The 25,809-nt window shown below is 39.1% G+C and overlaps 1 protein-coding gene across 1 annotated transcript in view; it reads left to right on the top strand.

Annotated features, from left to right (window-relative positions):
• CLNK (cytokine dependent hematopoietic cell linker) overlaps positions 1-25,809 on the top strand; it is a gene marked incomplete at both ends in the record, with an annotated part of 173,838 nt that overhangs the window by 113,602 nt on the left and 34,427 nt on the right. Inside the window, 5 exons of the mRNA XM_079711583.1 lie at positions 11,497-11,522; positions 11,737-11,756; positions 12,833-12,943; positions 20,755-20,782; positions 25,331-25,349. Coding sequence (XP_079567709.1) covers positions 11,497-11,522; positions 11,737-11,756; positions 12,833-12,943; positions 20,755-20,782; positions 25,331-25,349 — 204 coding nt within the window. The remainder of the gene's footprint in view (positions 1-11,496; positions 11,523-11,736; positions 11,757-12,832; positions 12,944-20,754; positions 20,783-25,330; positions 25,350-25,809) is intronic.

Raw genomic sequence — 25,809 nt, 5'->3', positions numbered from 1 at the left:
AATTTTTCTAAATCGTAGGAAGTATCTAGATAGACTGTAAGACTAAGGTAAAGATAAAATTCAGGATGCTCGGGCACGCATCACTACATTCTATTACAATTAAACCTCTAGTTTTTCTCTAAGCTTACCAGTAATCTAAGCAAAAAGGCGATCACGCTTTCTTTATGTGAAATTAATTACCCAAAATAAAAAAAGAGCAAAGAAATTCCTCTGGGAGTGCAAGAAAGACACATCTTTCAGAGCTAAGTTAGTGCTGTCAATTTTATAAGGGTTGTTGGCTGATATCCAAGTACCATGGCTATAAAATATGACTTTTTTAAAAGTAGACCCCAATGTAAACTGAAATCATAACTGCAGAGATGACCTCAGTGAAAGCAAGACTCACAGGAGTTGAGCTTGTAGGTTGCATGGAAAACTTCTTCAATATGAGTTATTTCTTTATGTCTTCTTTTCCTGCACTTCCATAATTGATGGTTTTGTATTACCACCTTGAGCTCTAAGGTACTGTACAGAGAAAGGAGCTGAAAAGTAATATGAATACCCCCATTTTTTGGATCAGGCATCTTGCTGGAAAAGGCTTGAATGATTTATGTGTTTATTATAAAATTCTGTATTTTTGATGCAAACACATTCTCAGATAATTTATTCATTCTCACAAAATGTCATAGAGAAAAACATATTGCATGGTTCAGTAATGGCAAAATTTTATGGTGATATTTTTCATAAAGTTGAGCAGTTATAGATTTATGTTAATGTACATTTCATATTATTTTTCTTGCAATCATATTCTGACATTATCTGGAAACTGTCAGATTTCAAGAACTTATCTTCCCTGAAGCTTGGTTTTTTCTTTTTTTTTTTTTTATTCCTAAAAATGGGTAAAAGTTTATTTGGGGGCAACGTATGTATATAGTGTAAGTTGTTTATGATGAACCATTAATTAGCATTAACCACAGATGCAGAAGATAGCTGTAATATTGAAAAATGGTGTGGCTTAGCTTCTTAATGCTGAGAATAAGTGAGCCTAAAATGAGTTTCTCTTTGCCTTCCATGTGAACCAAGCACAAACCAGTTTCCTTTGAGGTAAAAAGCATATCATATACAAGAATGAATTTATAATGAAATACAATAAACTATCCATGAGAAGAAGAAGGAATTATGCATAGATGGCTAAACATTGATATCCAGAAACATGAGCTTGGTTGAAAAGAAGCAAGATAGAATTCTACACAATGCCATCAAAAGACCTTTCTACTAGTTTGATTTTATTCGAATTTAGATGTCAAAGAGTTTGGAGTTAATCTGGTTTTACCCCCTCATTTTATGCCAAGAAGCCTGGCAAGAGAAGGGGCTCACTCAAGGTCACAGAGCAAGCAGTCCAAGCCTAGACCAGAACTCAAGTTTTGTCGACTATGGCAATGTTTCCAGGGTTTTACTATATTTGCTAGTATCTAAAATTGTTTCTGCAAACTCTCCCTGTTCCCTGATTTCCCACTCATCCAAACTATGCAATTTTTAGTGCAAAAGACATGAATTGAGGGATGATACTGTCCTCTAGTGGCAGAACACGACAACACAAAAAATGGTGGAATTTGCCATCCTATAGGTTATATCCTTAACGAATAACAAGCTTTAGGCCCCAGGCCTAGAAATGATAAGAAATAAATTTAAGATTATTCTACTGTTTTAGATTTAAATTTATTTCAGGCACAGCCAGTGGCTCAAAAGTGATAGAAGTCATACCCTTATTTGGGAGTCAAAAATAAAGAAAGAAAGAAAGAAAAAAGAAAAGTGAGAGAGGCATTGATATAATATTCAGTTCAAAGCCAGTGTTATAAATGTTGTAAAATCACTCATTAATGGAACTACAGGACAGTATTTTGTCTCACCATCACACAGAGAAAAGAAAAGCGTTTGAGTAGCAAATACACTCTTCAATAGTGAAATATAAAGTAGCCACAATTAGAAGAATTGAAAACAAGGCAGTTACAACACCGTGTGATAACTGCCAGGGGAGAAGGCCACTTTTATTCAAAATCACTTTGTGCCAGGGCACTGAGTCACAGAAGACCTTAGACCACGAGGAGTCCACAGTCTGGTCGGGTCTATACGAAGTGTTGTCGGAACTCAAAAAAGTACATACATACTTAATTCAGCCCCTGCAGAAGAACTGTGAATCCTAGGAAGGATTCACACAGCAACGGACATTGGGCTGAGGTGTGAGACAATGACCTCAGGGGAAGTTAAGCATTATGTTTGAGATGTAGCAGCAGCTAACATATGGTTGCGTGAATGTTAGATTTGGGGACAAGGAGACCTGCGTTCAAATCCCAGCATTACCGCTTTCCAAATGTGAAATCTACAAGGAACGTAACCTCTCCAAGTTTGTTTCTTTATCTCTAAAAGGGAGGGAATGCACCTACATTGTAATACATCTGTCTGTTTTAAAGTTAATAACCAACGCAAATCCTATAGCACGGTTATTGACACGTGATGGACACTTGACAAAGGGATACTGAACTGAACTAATGGTTTCTGGAATTCATTCCTCCCTCTTTTACCCTCTGCCATTCTCCCTACACTGGAATGTACTCCTGCCTCTCTGTGTAGGCTGAAACCATCTCATGCTCTATCTACTTTGGTGTGGAGCATACACAATAAATCTGTTATCAATGAATATAAAAATAAGCTCCTCAATCACAAAGACCAAAGTTTACTAAACATTGTTTTCCTTACAGCAAACACATAGCACCGTGCTCAGCACATAGTGGATGCATAGTAAACACTAAAGTAACTCTATAATTTAGCCCATTTTAATAAACGTGTATTAGATAAGCATGGCAGGCTGTCATAGGACCAACTAGAGACGAGCCTGTGATCCTCAGCCATGCGTTCCCATTAGGTAGAGGCCTGTAAGAGGCAAGTCAAGAAGCCTGGTTGCTTCTGGCTCTGTCTCTGTCTGTGCTATGAATTTGTTAGTACAAGTTCACGCGCCCGATGAACAGTAAGGCCAAAACAAACTGAAACATAGGAGTTTGGAGCAGAAAAATGTTTATTGCAGGGCCATGCAAAGAGACTGGTGGCTCATCCTATAAAAAACCTCGAGCTCCTGAAGGGTTTCAGCAAAGCGTTTTTAAAAGCCAGGTGAGGGGGTGGGCGGTCACAGGGTATCTGATCAGCTCATGCACAGTTCTCTGATTGGCTGATGGTGAGGGAACAGGGCAGTGTCACAGGGGTTAACTTTATCAGTCCTTAGGCTCCAGGAGGCCTGGGGGCCGTGTGCTCATGGTCATCAAGCAGTTAACATCTTCCATGTGGTGCAGGGTTTTCACATCCGTAAAAAAAACTCAGGAAATGTGCATCAAATACTCTTATCTATGTACTTCACAGAGAAGATAAAGCAGAGGATATGGGGGAAGGCCTGTCCCAGGAAGATACCATAGGGTTCTGCTCCATTACAAATTTAGGCAAATGATATTCCCTTACTGGCCCTTAATATCCCATCTATAGAAATGTGGTAGAACACAACGGCCTCTAGCATTTTGCGAATCCATGGATATGGTTCATACATACAAATCCACCCACCCCACTGCCCATGTCATCGCCTCTGAAGCCTTAGTCCTTTCCTTCACCCTACCTGCCCACCTTTCCTGAGATACCCAGGTCAGCGGAAAAGATGTCTCCTGGGCTTGGTTAGGAAAGATGCTTCTATCCCACATCTGTCACTAACAAGGTACAGCTGTTGACATACATGTTCCTAAGAAACTGCACTTTCCAACCTTATTTGAGGAACTGTTAAAGCTGGCAGGTCCCTCCCACATCCTTGGCTTTGCCTAACTTAATCCCTCCCCACTCAACCCAAAGAATGGTTTCAGCAATTTACTGCTGGAATTAATTTCTGAAAGTTTCCACAGACGTGGAGAAGTTTCTCAAACAGGCCTTGTGAAATATGTACTAGCCACTTGGATCGTAAGTTGCTTCTTTGGATGCTTCCACAATTAATCATCAGGACGTGAAATCCTAAAGGTTCACTTTTATACGTCATAAAACTTTTAGACATAATAAATACTGTGACTGAGGCCAGGTTTTATCCAATTTTGTTCAGAGTCTATGTCTCTAATTACAGAACATTACACTGATGGTATGTTTCCAAAAGCATTGATTGTGATGATCATATTTCATAGATAAAGGGTATTGCATATATTTAGCACAAATTGACTAGGAGCTAATTGAAAAACAAGTATTATTTTATTTAAGCTTGGCCATCCAAGGAACTGCACTTCATTATCTGCATTTTACAGACATGGAAACAAGCCCAGAACATTTAAATAATGTGCCCAAGATTACTCAGTAAGTGATGGGGGGGAATTAGAACCCAACACGAATGATTTCAAAGATCCCATTTGTGACCACTGTATTGTATCATTGTCCCTTCTATCAAGAAACGAATTCTTGGAACCTACGTATCTTCTTTTCCAACCATTTAAATCACAGATGAGGATACCAAAGCTCAGAGAAGCCAAACAACTTGTACTAAGTCACATGGCACATTAGTAGTAGCACTAAAACCAGATCACAAGCAGTGGTAAATGTGTAATACCCAAATCTCTGAAAAAAAGGTATAAGAACAAAGTTGGAGGACTGATGCTACTCAACATCAAGGCTTACTATAAAGCTACAGTAATCAAGACAGTGTGGTATTAATGAAGGGCTAGAAAAATAGATCAGTGGAACAGAACAGAGAACCCAGAAATAGACCCCCATAGAGTGAACTGACCTTTGATAAAGAAGCAAAGGCAATACAATGGAGCAGAGGTAGTCTTCTCCACAGATGGTGCTAAAACAACTGGATATCCAACTACAAAAAAATAAATCTAGATACAGATCTTACACCCTTTGCAAAAATTAACTTGAAATGCATCATAGACCTAAGTTAAAAATCAAAACTATAAAACTCACAGAAGATAACATAGAAAACCTAGATAACCTTGGGTATGGTGATGCCTTTTTAGTTACAACACCAAAGACATGATCTATGATTGATAAGCTGAACTTGATTAAAATTTTAAAACTTCTGCTCTGCAAAAGACAATATAAGAGAATAAAAAGACAAGCCACAGACTGAGAGAAAATATTTGCAAATGACACATCTGATAAAAGACTATTCTCCAAAATATACAAAGAACTCTTAAAGCTCAACAATAAGAAAACAAACAGCCCAGTGGAAAAAAAATGTGTCAAAGACCTCAACAGAGACCTCACCAAAGAAAACATACAGGTGGCAAATAAGCATATGAAAACATGCTCCACATCATATGTCACCAGGGAAATGTAAATTGAAACAATAATGAGATACCTCATCCATCTATTAGAATGGCCCAAATCAAAACACTGATAACAGCAAATGCTGGTGAGGATGTAGAGCAACAGGAACTCTCATACACTGCTGGTGGGAATGCAAAATAGTACAGCCACTTTGGAAGACAGATTAGCAGTTTCCTACAAAACTGAACATACTCTTACCACGTGATCCAGCAATCACACTCCTTGGTATTTACCAAAGGAATTGAAATTTTATGTCCACACAAAAACCTACACACAGATGTTTATAGCAGCTTTATTCATGACAACCAAAAACTTGAAAGCAACCAAGATGTCCTTCAGTAGGTGAATGAATAAATAAACTGTGGTACAATCCAGACATTACACTATGGAATATTATTCAGTGCAAAAAGAAATGAGCTATCAAAACATAAAAATACATGGGGGAAACATAAATGCATATTACCAGTGACAAAAGCCAATCTGAAGAGGCTACATATTATGTGATTCCAACTATATGACATTCTGGAAAAGGCAAAACTATGGTGGCAGTAAAAAGTTCAGTGATTGCCAAGAGTCTGAGTTGGGGAGAGAGATAAATACATAGAGCACAGAAGATTTTTAGTGAAAATACTCTGTATGATATTATAATGATGAGTACATTATACATTTGTCCAAACCCATAGAATGTACACCAAGAGTGAGCCCTTAGGTAAACTATGGTCTTTGGGTGATTATGACGTATCCATGTAGCTTCATCCTTGGTAAAAAATGTAACATTTGGGCGAGTGATGTTGATAATGGGGGAAGTTATGCATGTGTGGGAGCAGGTGATAAACTGGAAATCTCTGTACCTTCCTTCCAATTCTGTTGTAAACTTAAAACTGCTTTTAAAAAATAGTCTTTATTTTTTAAAAAAGTAATTATGCTCACCACAGACATATTAAAGAAAATATTGCATCTCAAAAAAATAGTATGTACATACATGTGTATATAGACCTATTATAAACTTTACTGATAAAAGGATGTATGTAGCACACAGTTTTAAAATAATAGTAAAATATACAACACTCTATCATAAATTTTATATAGCCAATTGATTTTCACAGAGTGCTTTCTCTGATTTTTTCCAAACTCTTGTATCTGCAGCCAAACGATGACTGCAATTGATGTAATTACATGAACAGCTTCTTAGCTGAGTCAGATGATAGTTTTTCAATATCAGAAGTATATTTCCTCAATTTTCCTCTTTTTACAATGTAATGGGACAACATACAGACACAACACACTTTTATATTTAATTTGCTTTGTCAACATTTTCTCCATCTCTTTAAGTCTAGACAAGCAGTAAAACAATAAATCAAACCCTAATTTGCAGCATTTGCCAATTTCCATGTTGTAAATACTTCCCCTACAGCAGATTTCAAGCTACCAACATGATCATTGAACAGGTAGTTGGGAAGAGATACCATTTTTTAGTATTTCCATCATGGACACAATAGAGGTAAATAACTTCAACAGCATAGATAAATGTGGTAGAATAACTAGGAAGTCATGAGTTTTGAGCAGATGCTACCTTTGTTTTTGAAATAACTTAAGTGTACATTTACATAATTAATTTTTTAATAATGGCCATGTTTAACACCTGCATTGCAAAATCTTGAAAATTTAAAAACCAGCTCCTGTAAGCTGGCACCAGTACCCCTCCCAGCCCTCCACCCCCACCTCGAAATGCCACATGCAGGTCTCGCGATACTTTAACTTCACAGAACCCTCTGAGGTTGAGAACTTGTTCATGACTTCACCCTAACAAGTTATGGAAGTAGTAGATTCTACAGCAATGCTGTGTTCAGCTCACTACATTATCTCCCAAGAAGCAATACATTTTTCAGCAGAAGTGAAAACTGTCTTGCTGCAGACTGAAGAGCAAAATAAGGACACAGTCTCAGCAGATGGTGCTAATTACACATGCAGCCAACAGATGGCGAGCATGCCAGCCTCCTCCTAGTGAAAACTGCTTGATTGAATGTCAAGATGCGAACTATCTCGAATAACAACTGTTTGGGTCTTCTGATGGGACAGGGAATTTTTCATAGCATTTAGGGTATTTGTGTACCTCCTCAGGAGGGTCGATTGCCATTTTCCCTCTAATCTTCCTTTACACAATAATACTAGTTACAGTGGAGATGCATTCAAAGCCATCACGTGAACTTCATCAATTCATTTATTCCACATACAAAGTCCCATGAACCATGTCTCACTTTTCCAGATGAGAAATCGCAACCGTTCCTCAATCCATTTGTTTATTTCATTAATATTTATTAAGATCCTGCCATGACCCTACCCATAGTAGTAGCAGAATCAAGGTTCAAACTCAAGAAACTCAGCTCCAAATCTCATCCTCTTCCAGTATGTCAAATACCTGAGTTGTTATTACTTTCTTGAACAAGCCCCACCCCCACAAAAAAATATGGTTGAATATTGTCTGAATTATTATCAAAGCTGTATGACAGTATAAGTTATTTCACCTGTTTGATCTAGTTTTCTCCCTCGTGGAGTCCCTGAAGTTCGTTTCTACCTCTTAGTCTATAACATTTCGGTTATCTAAGCAATAAATAAGAGAAGCTCATGGCGTAAATTACTGCTGTTAGATATATTTGACATAGCTGAAGCCCTCAGGATTTTTGATATTGCATATAATATCAGAAACACATTTTAAAAATTTTTTTAACATCTTTATTGAGGTACAGTGCACATACTATAAAATTCACTAATTTAAAATGTACAATTCAATGACTTTAGTATATTCATAGAATTCTGCAACTATCACCACAATCTAAGTTTAGAAAATTTTATCACCAAAAAAGAAAGCCTATATCCATTAGAAGCTGCTCCTCAACCCTTGCCCTTCCCCAAGAAACCACTAATATACTTCTGATCTCTATGGATTTGCCCATTCTAGATTTTTAAAATATAAATGAAATCATCCAATATGTAGTCTTTTGACTTCCTTCATTGAGCATAATGTTTTAGAAGTTCATCTATGTTGTAACATGTATCAGTACTTTATTCCTTTCTACTGACAAATAACATTCCATAGTACAGACATACTTGTTTATTCTTTCATCATGTTGTTTATTCTTTCATCAGTTGATGGACATTTGGGTGGTTTTTACCTTTTGACTTTTATGAATACTGCTGTTATGAAAATTCATGTACAAGTTTTTGTATGCATGTATGTTTGCATTTCTCTTTGAGTATATACCCAGGATTGGAATTATTATACCATGTGGTAGTCCTGCATACACACATTTTTTTTTTTACCTAATTTTTTTTTTTTTTTTTTTTTTTGGCTATGTTGGGTCTTCATTGCTGCGTGCAGGGTTTCTCTAGTTGAGGTGAGCAGGGGCTACTCTTCATTGCGGTGCGCAGGCTTCTCATTGCTTTTCTTGTTGCAGCGTTAGGGCTCTAGGGTATGTGAGCTCAGTAGTTGAGGCTCACAGGCTCTAGAGCACAGGCTCAGTAGTTGTGGCACACAGGCTTAGTTGCTCCGCGGCATGTGAGATCTTCCTAGATCAGGGAACAAACCAGTGTCCCCTGCATTGGCAGGTGGATTCTTAACCACTGCACCACCAGGGAAGTCCGTACACATAGTTTTTAAATGAGGGGGATACTAGCTGATGCCAGGGAAAACTTTACGTTATAATGAAGGCACACAACTCATGGACAGTGTAGGGAAAAGTTGCACCAACGTTAAGGCAAAGTTCTCACCACAGCCTACAAGACCCTGTGTGATCTGGGCACCCCTCCACCTCCACCACCACTGTGGGGACAGTAGTGTCCCTTTGTGCTCATCCCACCTCTGAGCCTTTGCACTTGCTGCTCCCCCTGTCAGTGATACTCTTGCCCAGGTATTCATATGGTGTGTTCCCTCACTTTCTTCAAGCCTCTGTTCTCATCACCTATCCACAAAGGCCTTCTGGGGTCTGTCTGAAAAATAGTAGCCCCGTCTGCCATCTCTCACTCACCCGACTTCATTTTTCTTTGTAGCACCTGTCATCACCTAACATCATATACTTTTGTTTATTTCTTTTCTATCTCCTACCACTGGAATGTAAGTTTACATGAGAATAGCAAATTTTTTGACATTATATTCTCCAAAACCTACATCAATAAATGTATTAAAAATGAATCCATGCCTGACATACACTACAGGCTCAATAATAAGTAAATGAATAAAAGCAAGATAGATGTCCTTTTCTAAACTCATAGTCACTGAAGCAAATGGGATACATTTCTCTGAAGCAATAAATGGAATGTTCTTATTGAATTCCAGATGCTCAGTCCTTTTATTGAATTTTTTTTCCAGTGAATTGAATTGATCCCCAATAGATATAGTGGTAGCTATGAAAAAAGGTGTCTTAGACAGCTGACATCTAGCTTCACAGGGAAAGTCATCAGCATAAGCCATAAGGTAGTTCCTCAGGGGGCTCTACTGCTGAAGCCAATGCACAATAAAATGAGGGCAAGTTGGTTTTATGTTTTCTAATTTCATGCCTTAAAGAAGCATCCTGTGGCCTAAGTTTTTTAGTAATATCATTGAAATAGCCAAAGATCTAACATTAACTAGGTGGCCACAGTTGTTGAAATACGTTCTGGGTCATATTTTGGGTTTTTACAATGCCTGGAACATCTACGATTCATGTCTTCCATCAGTGTTTGAATTCATGCAGAGAAGTCTATCCTATCTGTTTAAAAGTGTTTTCCAAAAACAAAATAGGGAGAATGGTAATTTTGTTCAATGAAGTAGTTATTTTTAGACCTGGAAGAACCCTTAAAATCATCCAGACCAGTATGTGTTGTGTTGTGCTGTTTTTGGCCATCTGGACCTTTCCGCAAAAGAAATCTTAAGAGGAGATCCAGTGGGAAGTGAGTGGAGGTAGAGTCCCATCAGTGACATGGGGTGATGAACCAGAAACCAGCCGTCCCGTGCTGCAGTCATGCAGTTTCCTTGGGAGTCCCCAGGGGGACCACAATGGACTCTTCATAGCAAAGTTAAAAAACACAGATTTAATCCAACCTTGTTGTCTCACAAATAAGGAAAGGAGGCTCAGCCAGTGCTCAGTTGAGTTTTAAGTCTCCTACAATAAGATACAGACATTGTCTCACTGACTCCTCCTACCCCTTATAAAGCAGCATTTATTAGGTCACATCCATTTTTACAGATAAGTGAGCATTGCTTCCTCAAAGAGCTTTTTCTGACACCCCAGACTAACTTAAGTCTCCTGTGTGTCCATTCAATACCATGGCCTTCTCTTCTTGAAATTATCATCACAATTCTAATAGTGTTTTCAGTGCATGTCTACCCTCTTAGTTATAAGCCCTTTGGCAGCAGGGACAGTGCCTCTCACCTTTCCAATTATGTCCCCAGAACCTGGAACTGGGTCTGTAAACAGAACAACTGTAAACACCTTGAGGGGAAGGATCATGTTCTATTTGTCTTTTTTATCCCTAGTGCCTGGTCCTGTGCACAGTTCAGAGTAGCAGCTCAATAACTGTCTTTGAGTAGAATTGAATTGTGGAAATAAAACTACCTAGAAGTTGGGAAAATCCTTTCCGGGCATCATTCAGGCTGTTCTAGGGTTGGGTGGTCTTGGGCAATTGTCCTACCTTTGTCCTTAATTTTATCATTCGTAAAATAAAACAGTTGTTTTCTGGGGTCTTAGAAATCCCTTCCATCTGGAAAATTACATGATGCTATTTTCCTCTGCTTGGAAATGTCCAATGAAGGTGTGAGGCAGGGACTTGAATTAATAAGATGACTGTATATATAAAAGAATGTTAATCAAGAGTTAATGGTTAAGAGAGGACCTTAGGGGTCGCACCACATGCCATGAAATCTTCGTTCTACCATTTACTAACTGGGGGACTGGATGTGAGGTACTTAACTTCTCCACACCCCAGTTTCTGCATCCAGAACAAAGGCAAGGATTGAATGAGGTCACATAACTAAAATATTTAGCATGGTGCTGGGTATCTAATAAGATCTCAACAAATGTTCATTGGCATTATCACCAAAATTATTCAAAGGGGAATGATTTCCATTTAAACATATGTGAAAATAGCTTGTTGACATTTTCCATAAACTCACTGACGTTCCTTCTAATGTTTTAGGAGACAAACCCACAAAGGGAAACAAGGTAAGAAAAAGCATTGAAATGCATTTGTTACCCACCCTTTGTTTTAGAAGCATAGGAATATGGACAATGTGAAAGCTTAGGTGTCACTTGAAATATATATCCTAGAAGTTTGGTTGGGATTTGTCATTTCTACTTGTAAACCAAAAAATCACTAACCATTTAGCTCTGCTCAAAGAACCAGAACTTTAATTTCTGATTCTCTTTCCTTTTGCAGACTCCTTTACCACCTCCTCGGTAAGACACTGAAAATAGAACTTTGTTTTGCTATATACTTAAATGATTAGTTCTATAATTTGAGAAAGAGAAACAAAAACATCTGACACTGAAAACTAATGAGCTGGTCAACGAACAAGATTAAATAAGCCTCATTCATCCATTTAATCATTCATTCATTCACAGTCATCTATTCAATATACCTCCACTTATCGATCTTTAATGAATGCCTTACTTCCCTGCTTCCTGTTTCTTTCCCTTTGTTTAGTACAGAAATCTCTCCTTCCTTTTAGTACAGAAATCTGCCAGAGAGTCCTGGCACTGGGAAATGCCTTCAAGGGACCTACAGTACATAAGTATATAATCATATAAGTATATATATATTTATATACATATACAAAGGCAAATATTATTATACTTATATATATGGAGGCAAATGCAACAGACTTGATTTCTTAGGCTCTGAATCAGTCACTGTATTGCTCTGCTTGGGCCCGTGAGGACCTCCATCACAGCACTTACTTCCCTGGCTGGTCATCTTCTCACCACTTCTCTCTCTGCCCTCCCAGAGGGAAGCATCTTGAGCCAAGGACTGTGTCTTTTTCCTTTCTGCATCTCCAGCATCTACCAACAGTGCCTGATACACTTTGTGAATGAGTGAGGGCATGGGTGAATAAATGGGTGAGTGAGGCACCCATTGACTTTGGAACATTGTCTTATTTCTTTGGGGAGATTCAAAAGCTCATGTCTTCTAGTCTGGAGCAAAGGAAAGGCTGTAATCATATTTTTACTCCAGACCTCCTAAAACTTCAACAGATGGCAGATTGATAAAGTTATGACACCCTATAGAAAAGTACATAACACTCTAAAAAATTGAACCAGACCAAACAGCAAGTTGCAAGGAGAGAGATTTAAGCTGGTTAGAAGAATGAGTATTCTGACATTCGAAGCTCCCTGTAGAGAGCCGCCACCCCCCCAAAACTGATGTTTCCAGCCCAAAGCTGAGGGCACAGTGGGCAGGGCTGTGTGAATTCCAGGTCTGAGGAGCCATCTGTGCAGCAAACCTTCTCAGGTCCCCACTGTGACTCTTCACACAGGCCGCCCATCACTCTTGCAAAGAAGTACCAGCCCCTGCCCCCTGAGCCGGTGAGCAGCAGGCCACTCTTCCCTCAGAAGTACACCTTTCCCGAAGTCCAGAGAAGGTCCAGGTGAGAGGCTTGCTGTTGCTGGTGGTGAGATGACCAGGGGACGGGTGGGCAGGGGGAAGGCGGCAACAATAACCAAACCAGTCACCTCTCTAAATGGGCTCCCCAACGTGGTGGGGACAGCCATCCCATACCTTGAGGGAAAGCATCTCAGAAACCTGTAGTTTGACTCCTTAATGGAAAATACACCTTCTTTGTAATAAAATCAGTTACTGGAAGAATGGCTCACTTACGATGTGAATTAGTTATTAAAGAATGTGTTATCACTGCCGGAACTGAAAGGGGTTCAGACTGTTTGAGGACCAATATCGGCACGCAGCTTCCCATCTCCCAGGCCAGAGAAGTATAACCGCGCACGTGAAAACCCATTTGTCAAAAACATGATTGCCTTTTTGACAAATAAATATGCAAAAATCCAACCCTCTGGTATTAAGTGCTGATGCCAGAGCCCCGCTCCCAAATGTATGGGGCACCGGGCAGCCGAGCAGCCAGCTCTGATCAAAAAATGTCACAAACACGAAAGGACCTCTTTTTCTTTTCCCCGAGAGAGTTTAGATTTACAAAATTACCTTATTTTAGAAGTCACAACAGAGCCTGGCATTTCCCTCGTGTTGCTGCACAGAGTGAGTGATGCTTTCTGACTGCAAGCTTGGATCAGCCGGTGAGGTGCAGGGCACTGTTTCATCAGTGAGCATTTCTCGTGCATACAGAAATTAAAAATATCAGGCACATGTTGCACTTCTGTGGAAAACGCTTTCATCACTGGTCCTGATGGCGGAACGTAAAAGAGCCGAAAATGCCATTTCCTCCTTAGTTTTTTGGCAAATGCCTCTTCCCTTTCTGTTCTTTACAAGCTCACACAAACATAACATCTTCCATGCAGAAACCTCTCCTGCTCTTCCTCGTGCAATTTCCTCTCTCCCCTGTTCCCATCTCGTCTCGAAACATAGGTTCGCCTTCTTATAAACTGGCAGGGGAAGGGCATTGGTTCTTAACTGGGGGAAGGGGTGGGGGTGGGGGGAAATGTCTTTGTTCCCAGGGGAGTTCGTAGTGGCTGGAGACATTTTGTTGTGACAGCTTGGGTGCTGGGGATGCATCTAGTGGGTAGAGGCTAGGAATGCTGCTAAACACCCTGCAGTGTGCTGAACTCCCCCAGAACAAAGAGTAATGAGACCCAAAAGGTCAGTGGGGCAGAGGTCGGGAAACTCTGCCCCAAGGCAAATGACTTGCTTCTCTAAGCCCAAGGCTTTTCTCAGCAGTAAAGTGAGGTTAAGAATAATGCCTACTGCCTACCTCCTGGGCTAATGTGAGAATTAAATAAGATGATTTCTATCAAGTGCTTATCAGTACCTGCCTAGCACATATTTATTATCAACATGTGTTACAGTTACTACCTTGAGCCATTTTCTATTGGTGCCTTTGCCACCGCATATAATATATTTGGAAAGAAGTCTGTCTCTTTGACCCCAAAAGGAGGGGCTAACTCATTGCAGTATGCATATGTCCTAGAACCCCGTGGGGCAGTTTCCAGAGGGTCTGAGCCAGACCAAGAGTCACCAGATTTGCTCTCTTTTGATTTCTGTTTTCAAAGAATGAGTGTCTTGGGAAAAACAACAGTAATAGAACATCATCAGAATTGGAAATGTGAAATGCATTGTCCCTAAAATTCCTGACCAAGTCATCTAATATGACAAGAACTGGCCCAAACTCAGAGAAGGAGATAGAAAATAAGATAAATAAATATCAAAGATGATGAGGTTGTTTAGTGTGGAGAAGAGAGGATTTTTATTTTCTTTCTGTTTCTTTACATTGGAAAGAATAGGATGTGGGAACCCAGCAGGATGGGGTTTGGATCCCTGTTGAGCCACTTCTGGCTGTAAAATTTCAGGAAGCTCTTAAACAGTTCTGAGTCCTGCTTTCCTTATTGGTAAAAAGAAAATAACCATCCCCATGACACAGAATTGTGGTGAGGAGGTATGTGATTTTTCTAAAGTACTAGGATAATATCTGTCACAGCATAGGAACGAAGAAAGAAAAACACTTAAACAGCATCTCCTATCTGTACCCGACAGAATTAGGCACCCATAACCCTATTTTGTCTTGAAATAGAAGCTATAGATTCTAGGGCAATGTTTCTCATCCTGGCTTTACATTTAAATAATTAGGTAAACTTTTTAAAAAGTACTGTTCTCCAGGATCTGTTTTAATTGAGAGCATCACTATAGGGCATTAGTATTTTTCAAAGCTCCCCAGATGAATCTGATGTACAGCCAGGGCTAGGAACCCAGAGGGACCCAGATTCTAGGGATATTTCTGCCACTCAAGCTTCGAAGGTGCTTAGGCCTTACCTGTCTGTGTCCAAGCTTCTAATGTCTAAAATAATACTTTCCTGATCTCCAGATGAGCCCCTCTGCTGTCTGGATCACACCAGCCTACTGTCAGCCATGTCAGTGGTGTTGGAATCTTTAGACTTTCATGTTTTGTAACTTTGCAGTGTCTCTAGTTGTAGTTTACAGTGTTTAATCATTCTTAGATGTGATGAGAGCTGTGCTGGGTCTCTTCACCAGAGGATAGTTACATTTCACCTCATTGAATCCTTTCTGCAGCCCAATAAAGTATGATTTTCTAAGGCTTGGAAAGGCCAAAGTGCCCAGCCCAGTAGAGGCATATAATAAGAATCTGGTAAAAATCACTCCCCTACCCACTGGGCACAAAATGTCATCAAGATTCAAAGAAGTTAGGTGACTTGGTCAAAGTTATAGGGTTGGTATATGACTGTTGAGAGGGCAAAAACATGCAAAGCCCAGTGCAAGACACTGGGAATGCCACGAGGACTAAGAGAGCTTTGCTTTATTCTATTTTATTTTATTGTTTAATTTTTATTGGCATATAATTTATTTACAATGTTGTATTGGTTTCTGCTGTATAGCAAAGTGAATCAGTTATACATATACCTATATCCACTCTTTTTTTAGATTCTTTTCCCATATAGATCATTACAGAGTATTGAGTAGAGTTCCCTGTGCTATACAATAGGTCCTTATTAGTTATATATTTTATATACAGTAGTGTATATATGTCAATCCCAAGCTCCTAATTTATCCCTCTTCCCCCTTTCCCCTCTGATAACCATAAGATTGTTTTCTACATCTGTGACTCTATTTTTGCTTTGTAAATAAGTTCATTTGCACCATGTTTTTTAGATTCCACATATAAGCAATATCATATGATATTTGTCTTTCTCTGTCTGACTTACTTCACTCAGTATGACCATCTTTAGGCCCATCCACATTGCTTCCAATGGCATTAATTCGTTGTTTTTCATGGCTGAGTGATATTCCATTGTATATATGTACCACATCGTCTCTATCCATTCCTCTGTCAATGGACATTTAGGTTGCTTCCATGTCCTGGCTATTGTAAATAATGCTGCAATGAACATTGGGTTACATGTATCTTTTCAAATTATGATTTTCTCTGGGAATACGTCCAGGAGTGGGATTGCTGGGTCATATGGTAGCTCTCTTTTTAGTGTTTATAAGGAGCCTCCTTACTGTTCTACATAGTAGCTGTACCAATTTACATTCCTACCAACAGTGTAGAAGGGTTCCCTTTTCTCCACACCCTCTACAGTATTTATTGTTTGTACATATTTTCATGATGCCATTCTGACTGGTGTGAGGTGATACCTCATTGTAGTTTTGATTTGCATTTCTCTACTAATTAAAGATATTGAGCATCTTTTCATGTGCCTTTTGGCCATGTGTATGTCTTCTTTGGAGAAATGTCTGTTTAGATCTTCCATCCATTTTTTTATTGGGTTGTTTGTTTTTTTTGTTATTGAGCTACATGAGTTGTTTGTATATGTTGGAGATTAATCCACCTGCTAGAATAATGAAAATAGAAACAAAAATTTTAAAAATGGGATCTAATTAAACTTAAATGCTTTTGCACAACAAAGGAAACCATAAACAAAACAAAAAGACAACCCATAGAATGGGAGAAAATATTTGCAAACGAAGAAACCGAGAGCTTTGCTTTAAGAGAGGTTTCAATTCATTTTTAGTTGGGCCCATCTAGGTAGTCAGATGGCCATTACTAATGACCACGTGTGAATGACCATGTGAGCCTGCTGTAAGGTTCACTTTCCATGAAAACAGAAGGAAGATTGGAGATCTGAGCTTCTTTGGCCAACACAGGAAGAATAGTGCCCGCTGCCTTCCTAACAGCTGCTCCCTAGGCCCCTGCGATGAATCGCCCTCCCTGGGAGGCTGTGATTTACATTCAGGGATCAACTGCATCAGTGAAGACAGCTGCAGCCTTACAATTGGCCGTGCTCACTGTGGGTGACAGTGGTGGTCCCCGCTATTGTGTTTCAGCCCCCATTGGTCTCTGCCAGCTCTGCCCTTCTCTATTTTATAGCTAAGTCTTGGCTTCACAAAATAATTGCTGAATTGAAGCACTTCAGTTAAGGAAAACGCCATTTAGAACATTCATTGACAACTTGAAACTAGGAGAGAATGTTGACATTTGGGGAATGTTGGTTAGACATTCTCAACCACTTATGGGTCATTATTATGATGTACTTTATATATTTTGCTCAGCTTTTTTTTTTTTTTTTTACTTAAATAGATGTATTTAAAAGGGAAACATCACCATAAATAACCACAACATAATTTCAGAGCAAAACTTTCAGCCTGGGGGAGGTTTTCTCTGTTAAAAGGGAAGAAAAGTAAAGTTAGAGTGATGTTTAGGATATACTAACCACCACATGGAAACTTTCTCCTTGACATAATTAGAAAGAAGAAAAAAAAAGTTTCCAACTATGTATCCATTGTAATTTGAATACCATGGTCCATGCACCAAATAAAACTCACCCTGAGAAATCATGAGAGTAATCATCATTTGCTGTAGGTCTAGCTACACATGGCCACTTTAGAGTCCTCGGCGCTGTGCAAAAAGCAATGCTACAAACCTTAATTTTCTGATGAGGACACAGAACTGCAGACTGGCCATCGAGCCATGAAATTTCCTTTAAACTTCAGCAAATTCAGTGGCCTGAGGTGCGGGATTCAGCCAAAATTTAAATAAAGTGTGTGATATTTTACCAACAAAACACTCATTTGCCTAACTATGGTTTTACCTTTTCAACTAGTAATGCTGATACTGCATCAGTTCAAGCAACCTTAGTGGCAAAAATGCATATTCTGATGATTTGGGTGGTGGAAAAAAATCATTATTCATATCAAGAAACCATAAAAAGAGAGAAAGTATGGATTACGAAGAAGATATACAAATTCACATTCATGAATGGAAACTACTGATTTCAAAGTGTAAACTTTATTATCATCATAGTTTTGCAAGATGTTGCCTTTGTGGGAAACTGGGTTAAGGGCGCATGGGATGTCTCTGTATTATTTCCTACCACTGCATGAGACCTACAATTATGTCAGAATAAAAACTTTAAGTTAAAAGAGGGTGTGACTGTTAAAAGTGTTATGCAGATGTAAGGTGTTATTTTTTCCAAATAGCTTTCACATATATTATTTCATGAGAACCTTAATCAATCCTCTTCCTTTCTGTCTGCATTTACCCATTTTACAGGTGGGAAAAGGAAGCTTTAGAGAGGAAATTTCACTTATTGAGTGAGATGGCGCTCAGAGATGACAGCAAGGACTCAAATCCAATTCATTTGAAACTAAGCCAAAAACTAAGAGAGGCTCAGGAGGGGCTATTTTTAGAGTGAAAGGCATTATCCCCAAATGCACAGTGAGCACCTACTTTGCACAGGAAAGGATGTGGAAAACTTATTCTATATAATCAATGACCATGTTTTATTTACTGGCCATCTCCAGCAGCCGATCATGGGAAGACTTATGAGTGGAAAGGTGCTCTCAGAGAGGCAGGGTGGTGCTGGGGAAGGAGGCCAGAGTCCACCCTGCTCCGCCATTCTGTTACTTTGTGCAGGTCTCCGTGTCTTCATAAATTTCATTGAAGAGACCCCATAAAGCCCGAGGCCTCCGTTTTACATGTGAGGGGAGCAACCAGCTCATGGGGGTCTTGTCACTACAGGTATTTCAAGGCCCAAGGAGAGTTTTTGTGCACAGAATGGACTTCTTAAAATTACTTGGGTTCTCACTTAATAATCCAACTTTTTAAAGTTACAAATTCCAAAGCCTAACTTTCCTGAAGCCTCAAATTTCCATCGATAAAGTATATTGCTGATTCACAAGTGGAGTGCTTTTACCTAAACAGAGAGACAATCACTCTGCTTGTTACATTACATCAGTTAAGACATAAGACATTTAGGAACTCTGTTAAATCTCCTTAAACATTTGAAATACCTTTATTCACTAAATGTAATTGATTTTTTAAGTACTCTAATGCTGACAGGGCAGTTTTAACCCTAACAAGCAAAACTTTAACATTTCACTTTTATAAATCTAATAAAGTTAATATATAAATATAACAAAATTCAAGTTCTCTTAAACAGTTTGAATGGTTTGCAAATAGTGTTGAACATAGCTTGACTCTTATTAACTTAAAATCACAAGTCTAAAATCAATCACCCCTTTTAAATTGAAGCCACATGGCCAATCTCTCAGTATTCCTAAGATGCCAGAGTTTCTTAAACATTAAAAACACTGGGATTAGCCTCAATTTAGCTCCAAAAGAATTAATATTATGAGTGTCTGTTCTACTTTATTACTTCTAATTGTTCCTCTTTATCTTCCACTTGCCCCGTTAAAAGGAGGAGGCAGGGTGAAGATGTGTTATCTCAGATGGACTGATGAAACAGGTTAAAGAATGTGGGACCTCAGTACACTTGCTTCTTGCTTGGAGACCTGAGACCAGGGTATAGCATCTGAGTGCTGTGTGCTGCTGGGATCATCTTACCTGTTACAGATAGACCTTTATAACTCTAGATCAACAGCCTTCAGCTAGGATTGGTGTCACAACCTTAATCTCCTGGCATCTCTTCAGTTCCAGTCTTTTCACAGACAGACCTAGGTAGACAGATGTGCACATCACCCACACAACTCCCTTCATAACCTCCTCATCTGGCTTTGCCCACATTCTAACAATAGTGCCCACTGGACGCCCAATATTTTCCTTTCTATCTCTAGCAATCGTCACAATAACCCTCTAAGATGAATATCCCTGTGCCACTTTGTAGATGAGAAAAATGAGGTTTAGTGAGGCTAATTGACTCAATTGTCAATATAAGTGAAGGGCTTAAAGTTTCTTCTGAGACCCCCTCCAATGGTCTGATGTCCACTTTATCAAATGCCACGTTGAATTCTTTCCCTATCATGCAGTTTCGTGTTTTTCCTGTCTCAGATATCCTTTAATTATCAGCATCCTTTCTCTCATGCATGCCTTCCTGGGATCCAGCTGTACCACAACTTCACATTTAAAACCCTTTATACTCCCTCAAAGCAAAAAATGAAGAGCTTTAAAATGAAGGTAATAATAGCAGGTCTTTCTGTGCTAATGAAACTTGACATGGAAAACCAAATGTCAGGAGAAATGATGATGTTATTTAAATTCTCCTAAAGTGAGAAGCAAGTTTATTCATGTCCTTTCTGTCACCACCTTTTATATTGGCTCATAACTTCTTCTTTTGCTTAGAAAATTATGAGAAAAATAAACAGGCTTTAATTTTATAGAACAGTGATAAATATCACACTGGACTATGGGCTATTAATTTGGCAATGAAAATGTAATCAAGGAGTTTTTAAGGACTCAGAATGATTTTATCTTGATCATTATGAACTATATTGTATGTAACACCATATTTCTTTTCCTTGCAGACAGATAAGCTTAAAGAACTTAAGTGAGGTAAGTAACAATTGTGTCCTAGGAAACAAAGAAGGGAATTTTTGTGCAAAGTGTCTGTGATTGGCAAGATACTTAATTATCATAATAGAAATGCTCAATATGTATTAATATCCCTATTTTAAAGGTGATAAAACTAAAGCAAAACAAAGTAAGCTCAAGATTTTAAATCAAATTCCTATTTTGCCACCATATTCTGTGTTTATTGGTACAGTGATGAGAAGAGCATGCCCATGATCCATGAAGGACATCAGGTTTCTACCGAGGGCTTCCAGCCTCTAGCATTTCAGAAATAAATGTTGGAAATTGTGTAATACTTTGCTATTTGTTCTTCACAAGAGAGACAGGACTGCAGAGTAGAAGGAATATGAGATACAGAGTTGCACAGACCTGAGTTAGATTCCCACTCTGCCACCAACTACTTTGTGAACTTGGGCAAATCCTCCTGCCCCTACCCAACCACCCCGTTCTGTTCTGTTTTCCCAATCAAAAAATAGAGGTGGGTATCCTCAACTTGGCAAAGTTGTTGTGACAAAGTCAGTCAGTCAGAGTCAGCACATAAATGACCAGGTGAGCAGTAGAGGCCCAATAAATGGCATGAAGGTCAGGTAAGATGGAACTATCTTAGAGCCCTCTTAGATGTTTACTTTCTTAAGCCCCCAGAGAAGTTCCTTAAGCAGATGGTAGGTCCTCACTTCACTCCCACTGGCCTCCTAAGGGATTTGGTTCTTATCTTAATATTTGACTTTTGCTCTTACATTATCTAGAACATAAAGGTTGATCTCTTTCTTTCTCTCCTTCTTTCTTTTGATGTTGAAAACTCAGATTCTGTGTACCAGTGCCAAATTGAATCTTGGAGACAGTGTTTTGGGTAAAGTAGAAAAGAATAGCTTTATTGCTTTGCCAGGCAAAGGGGGACACAGTGGGCTCCTGCCCTTGAAAACTGTGTGTCCCAACCCGGGAGGATTTGGTGAGGAGTTTTTATAGCAATAGTACAAGGGCAGGGTTGCTGATAAGGATCAGGGTGTGGGCAGGGCCTGCATTCCTTTAACCTGGCCTCAGGTGGTCTCCTGATATGTTTCTGTGGTTTTTGAAGTTATCAAACTGTGACCTTCTCTCTGGAATGAAGAATGTTTCATCAAGTAGTTAACATCTTCCATTTGTTGGGGATTTTAGCTCTGCAGAAGAGCTCAAAGATATTGTTATGTGTATCCCTTGAAGCAGAACCAGGACCCTGCCCCAAGGCTGCACTATTGTTTCTTGGCTGCTCCTCCCTTGTCTCAGTATCCCCTCCCTTCCCTGATTAGCAACTGTTTGAATCTGCCCTGTGGGACTCAGAGAAGGTCATGGAGTCAGGAGTCTGTTCCCTACAAACAAGGAACAGGGGACACAGAAAGGCTTCTGTGCCCAGGAGCCCCACAGGCTCCTGCTCAGTTTTACTTTCTCCCTTTTTTCTTTCTTCCTTTCTTCCTCTCTTTCTTTCTTTCTCTCTCTCTTCCTTCCTTTCTTCTTTCCTTCCTTCCTCCCTTCCTCCCTCCCTCCCTCTTTCTTTTTCTTTCTTTCCTTTTTTCTTTCTTTCTTTCTTTCTTTCTCTCTTCCTTCTTTCCTTCTTTTCTTCTTTCTTTCTCTCTCTCTCTCTCTCTTTCTGGTGTTATGAGAATGTTAAAATTAAGAGTCACATTTCTAGCTTGTCTGTCAAACAAGATATTTATGACCTCCAATCCACAAGACAATCATGTCAAGGAGGATAACACGTGACTGCTAAATGAGAGGTGCTGTTGAAGACTTCACTCAGCTTACCCTCTTCTGGGAGTTGTTGGACTTCCCAAGTGCCACCAGGAAGGAGAAAGTTGGGGTGGTACTCTGCTGCTGGGGGAACCCACACATCTAGAGGAACTCCACCTCTTTCTTCTTATGGGTTGGTTTATGTGTCCCGAGTAGGCGGCTACTCAAGATGACCTATATCCATAACTCACTGGTCAGTCTAAAAGGACAATAACCCCACCAATCACAAACAAGCAAGAAGGAAATGGGGAGGTCAGTCTTAAGCAGCAGGGATCATGCAGGATTCTTTGTTTTTCTTGCAACTTTGGTTGGCCTTCTGCTAGAAGTTGATATTATCTAAAGAACAACAAGGCCTAGTGGAAAAACACGTTCTTCCTCCTTATCTTTTGCCAAGACACTTCCTCATTGTTTGTTTGGACTGAGAGTCAAGGCCATTTCTCTATTCCAAAAGCCCATCTCATAGGGCACATGCCATGCTTGTGTGAGTGTTAAGTGCTTGCTCAAATTATATCTTGGGGACCAGAATTCATTCCAGCAGAAATGATGTGCCACCTGCCCCAATTCAAATTCACATAGCACTCTATAGTTTTCAAAAAGTAGAAATTTATTGTCTCCTTTAATTCTCAAAAGAAAGAAAGAAAGAAAGAAAGAAAGAAAGAAAGAAAGAAAGAAAGAAAGAAAGAAAGGAAACCCTAAGAGAAAAAGAAGCTTCAGAGAGGTGACAAGAATTGCCAGGTTTCCCACAGCTGGCAGATGGAGCCACCCGATAAAGCCCAGAGTCCTGATCTAATCCCCATGCCCATGACTTTGCCCTAGAAAATACAGAGGCACCCCTGAGGTGAAATAGTGGGGGAAAAAAGGAAGTAAGGAAAGGAGGAAAGGATGAGAGGGAGGGAAGGTGGGAAATAATAAAGAAGGCATTACTATTTAACTTGAATATGCTAATTTTCTAACCAAAAAATAGTTAAAGTAGGGAAACTAGAGAGATTTCACTCCATTTTTCTAATTGCATTTGATTTTAAATTCAGAGCCCTGAAGCAAAAAATTGGCTGGGTCTCAAATCAATAAAAAAAATTGCTCCCCGAGACAGATGGCTTCCAGGCTATTTTTACAGCAAGGTTTTCTCCCCTCCTTTGACAAGCCTGAGAACCACAGCCGCAAATGATTGAGCACCTTGAACTGCCAGGTTCAAAGTCCTGAGGAAGACTCAGTGGGGAAACTTTCAAACCACCCATAAAAATGGATTCATTCATTAACCTTTTTACATAGCCTATAGTTTTGCCTTTATTTGCTGTCCATGATGAAATGTATGTCCTCTTTCCAGAAAACTAGGGGATGCCAAGCTCTTTGAAACAAAAGGGCTTGTCTCTTGGTTAGCCTTAGAAAAGATGTACAATGCCTCTCTAAGCTATTTATTGATGTTATTCTTGTCTATGAAGTCAATGTGAGTAAGGAGACCTGGGCTCCAGGGTCAGCTCAGCCACAAGATAACTCTGAGAATCTAAGCAAATGGCACCACCTCTTTGGACCTCATCTGCAAACCACTGGCTTTAACTTTTCATGGACCTCAGACCCCTTTGAAAATTTGATGAAAGGTATAATAAATCTTCCTCACCCCAGAAAAAAAAATGCACATATTTATAGAGGAAAAAAATTTAGCTTTTCATGTCAGAAAGATCATGGACCCCACTAGGCCATCCAAGGCCCTCTTGCATCACCCAAGTTAAGAAGCTTTAGTCCAAATGACACCTGTGGACTTTATCAGCTGATGCAATGCATGAAATGGATTTTAGAAAATTATTTGCAGTTAAGTAAATACTTCAGCACATACTATACTTCTTGCAAGGCATTTTGATTCTTCAGGAATATAATAGGACTCAAGAATACAAGTCCCATAAGCACATAGACTTTCATAATGAAGAATGATCAAGAATTCTACTACTATTAAGGAAAAAAAGAGAATGAAAATGTTTGAGAAGAGAAATGGCTACATTTAACAAGAATATTGTGAATATTTTCAAGCTAATTTTTAAAAATAAAAATTCCAAAACAGGTATAAACAAAATTAACCATGGCTTTCATCACTTAAATGCAACCTCTATTAATATAATATTTTATCACATCTCTTCAAATCCTTTTTTCTACAAACACACACATACCTGCTTCTAAATATGTCACAAGCCCAGTTTTTAATACTGAACATTTTATGTAACTTTGAGATATACTTACAATGTAATCTTATTCCATACTCTACGTAAATACTTGCAATACATTTCTAACATTCCAATAGTTAGTATAGCACCAAAAATTACTTAATAGTTCTCATTAGAGGCTTATGTAGATTGTTTCCAGTGTTTCAATATTATAAGTAATGATGTACTGCACATCTTTGTACATGGAACTTGATCCAGATTTCAGGTCGTTGTCTAAGAAAAAGAAACTCATCAGTGGGATTCTGGGGATAAGAATAAGAGTATTTCTAAGGCTCTTAATAGCTATGGTTAAATTCGTTTCCAAGAGTCAAAGCAATTTATAGTCCCATCAGCAGACTGTATATTTGCCTGTTACATCACACAAAGAGTATAAAATTTTTATTTTTGCTTAGTCTTTTGGAGGATTATTCATAGATTTTAAAAAATCTATCCTAACAAAAATGTTGCCCAAAGTCTACTAACCAACTGCTCTAAAAACACATATAGTATAATGTAAAATTCTCTGTCACTAAGGGTAACTCAATGTTTGTTTGTTTTTTTTAATTCAATACAGGTCCTTGGAACAGAGAAAGGTGAACTATTTATATTTGTTTTCTTATCCTAATATCATTAGGTTAAGTCCTATTTCCAGGTTAATAGCATTAGTCATTTTTTTAAAGGATTACTTGTTTCAGGGCCTGGGATGTATGGACACATATGTGGGTGCATGATGACGTGATCCAGATGGATCCAGGACCTCAGAGTCTATTCAGGAGTCTTGTGGTCTGAACAGGGTAATTTAAATTGGGGGTGGGGTAGAGGTCTTTCTTCAGTTACAGGCTACTGACAAGGAGGCACACTGTCACCCACTGCCACTTGAGAAAGACATTGCTGGCCTGCTGCTCCAGAGAAGCTCTTGGTCTCTCCATCTTTGATGTCACCTGTGCATACACACATAAGCCCTCATGCATGCACGCATACACACATGTGCACACTGCAGATGTCACTGTTCTGGAAGCATGCAATCCAACACTTGCTAGATGGCAGGATGCT

This window comes from Hyperoodon ampullatus (assembly GCF_949752795.1).
Source record: "Hyperoodon ampullatus genome assembly, chromosome: 1".
In the NCBI taxonomy this organism is placed as follows: domain Eukaryota; kingdom Metazoa; phylum Chordata; class Mammalia; order Artiodactyla; family Ziphiidae; genus Hyperoodon; species Hyperoodon ampullatus.
This window is presented reverse-complemented; position numbering and strand designations above follow the sequence as displayed.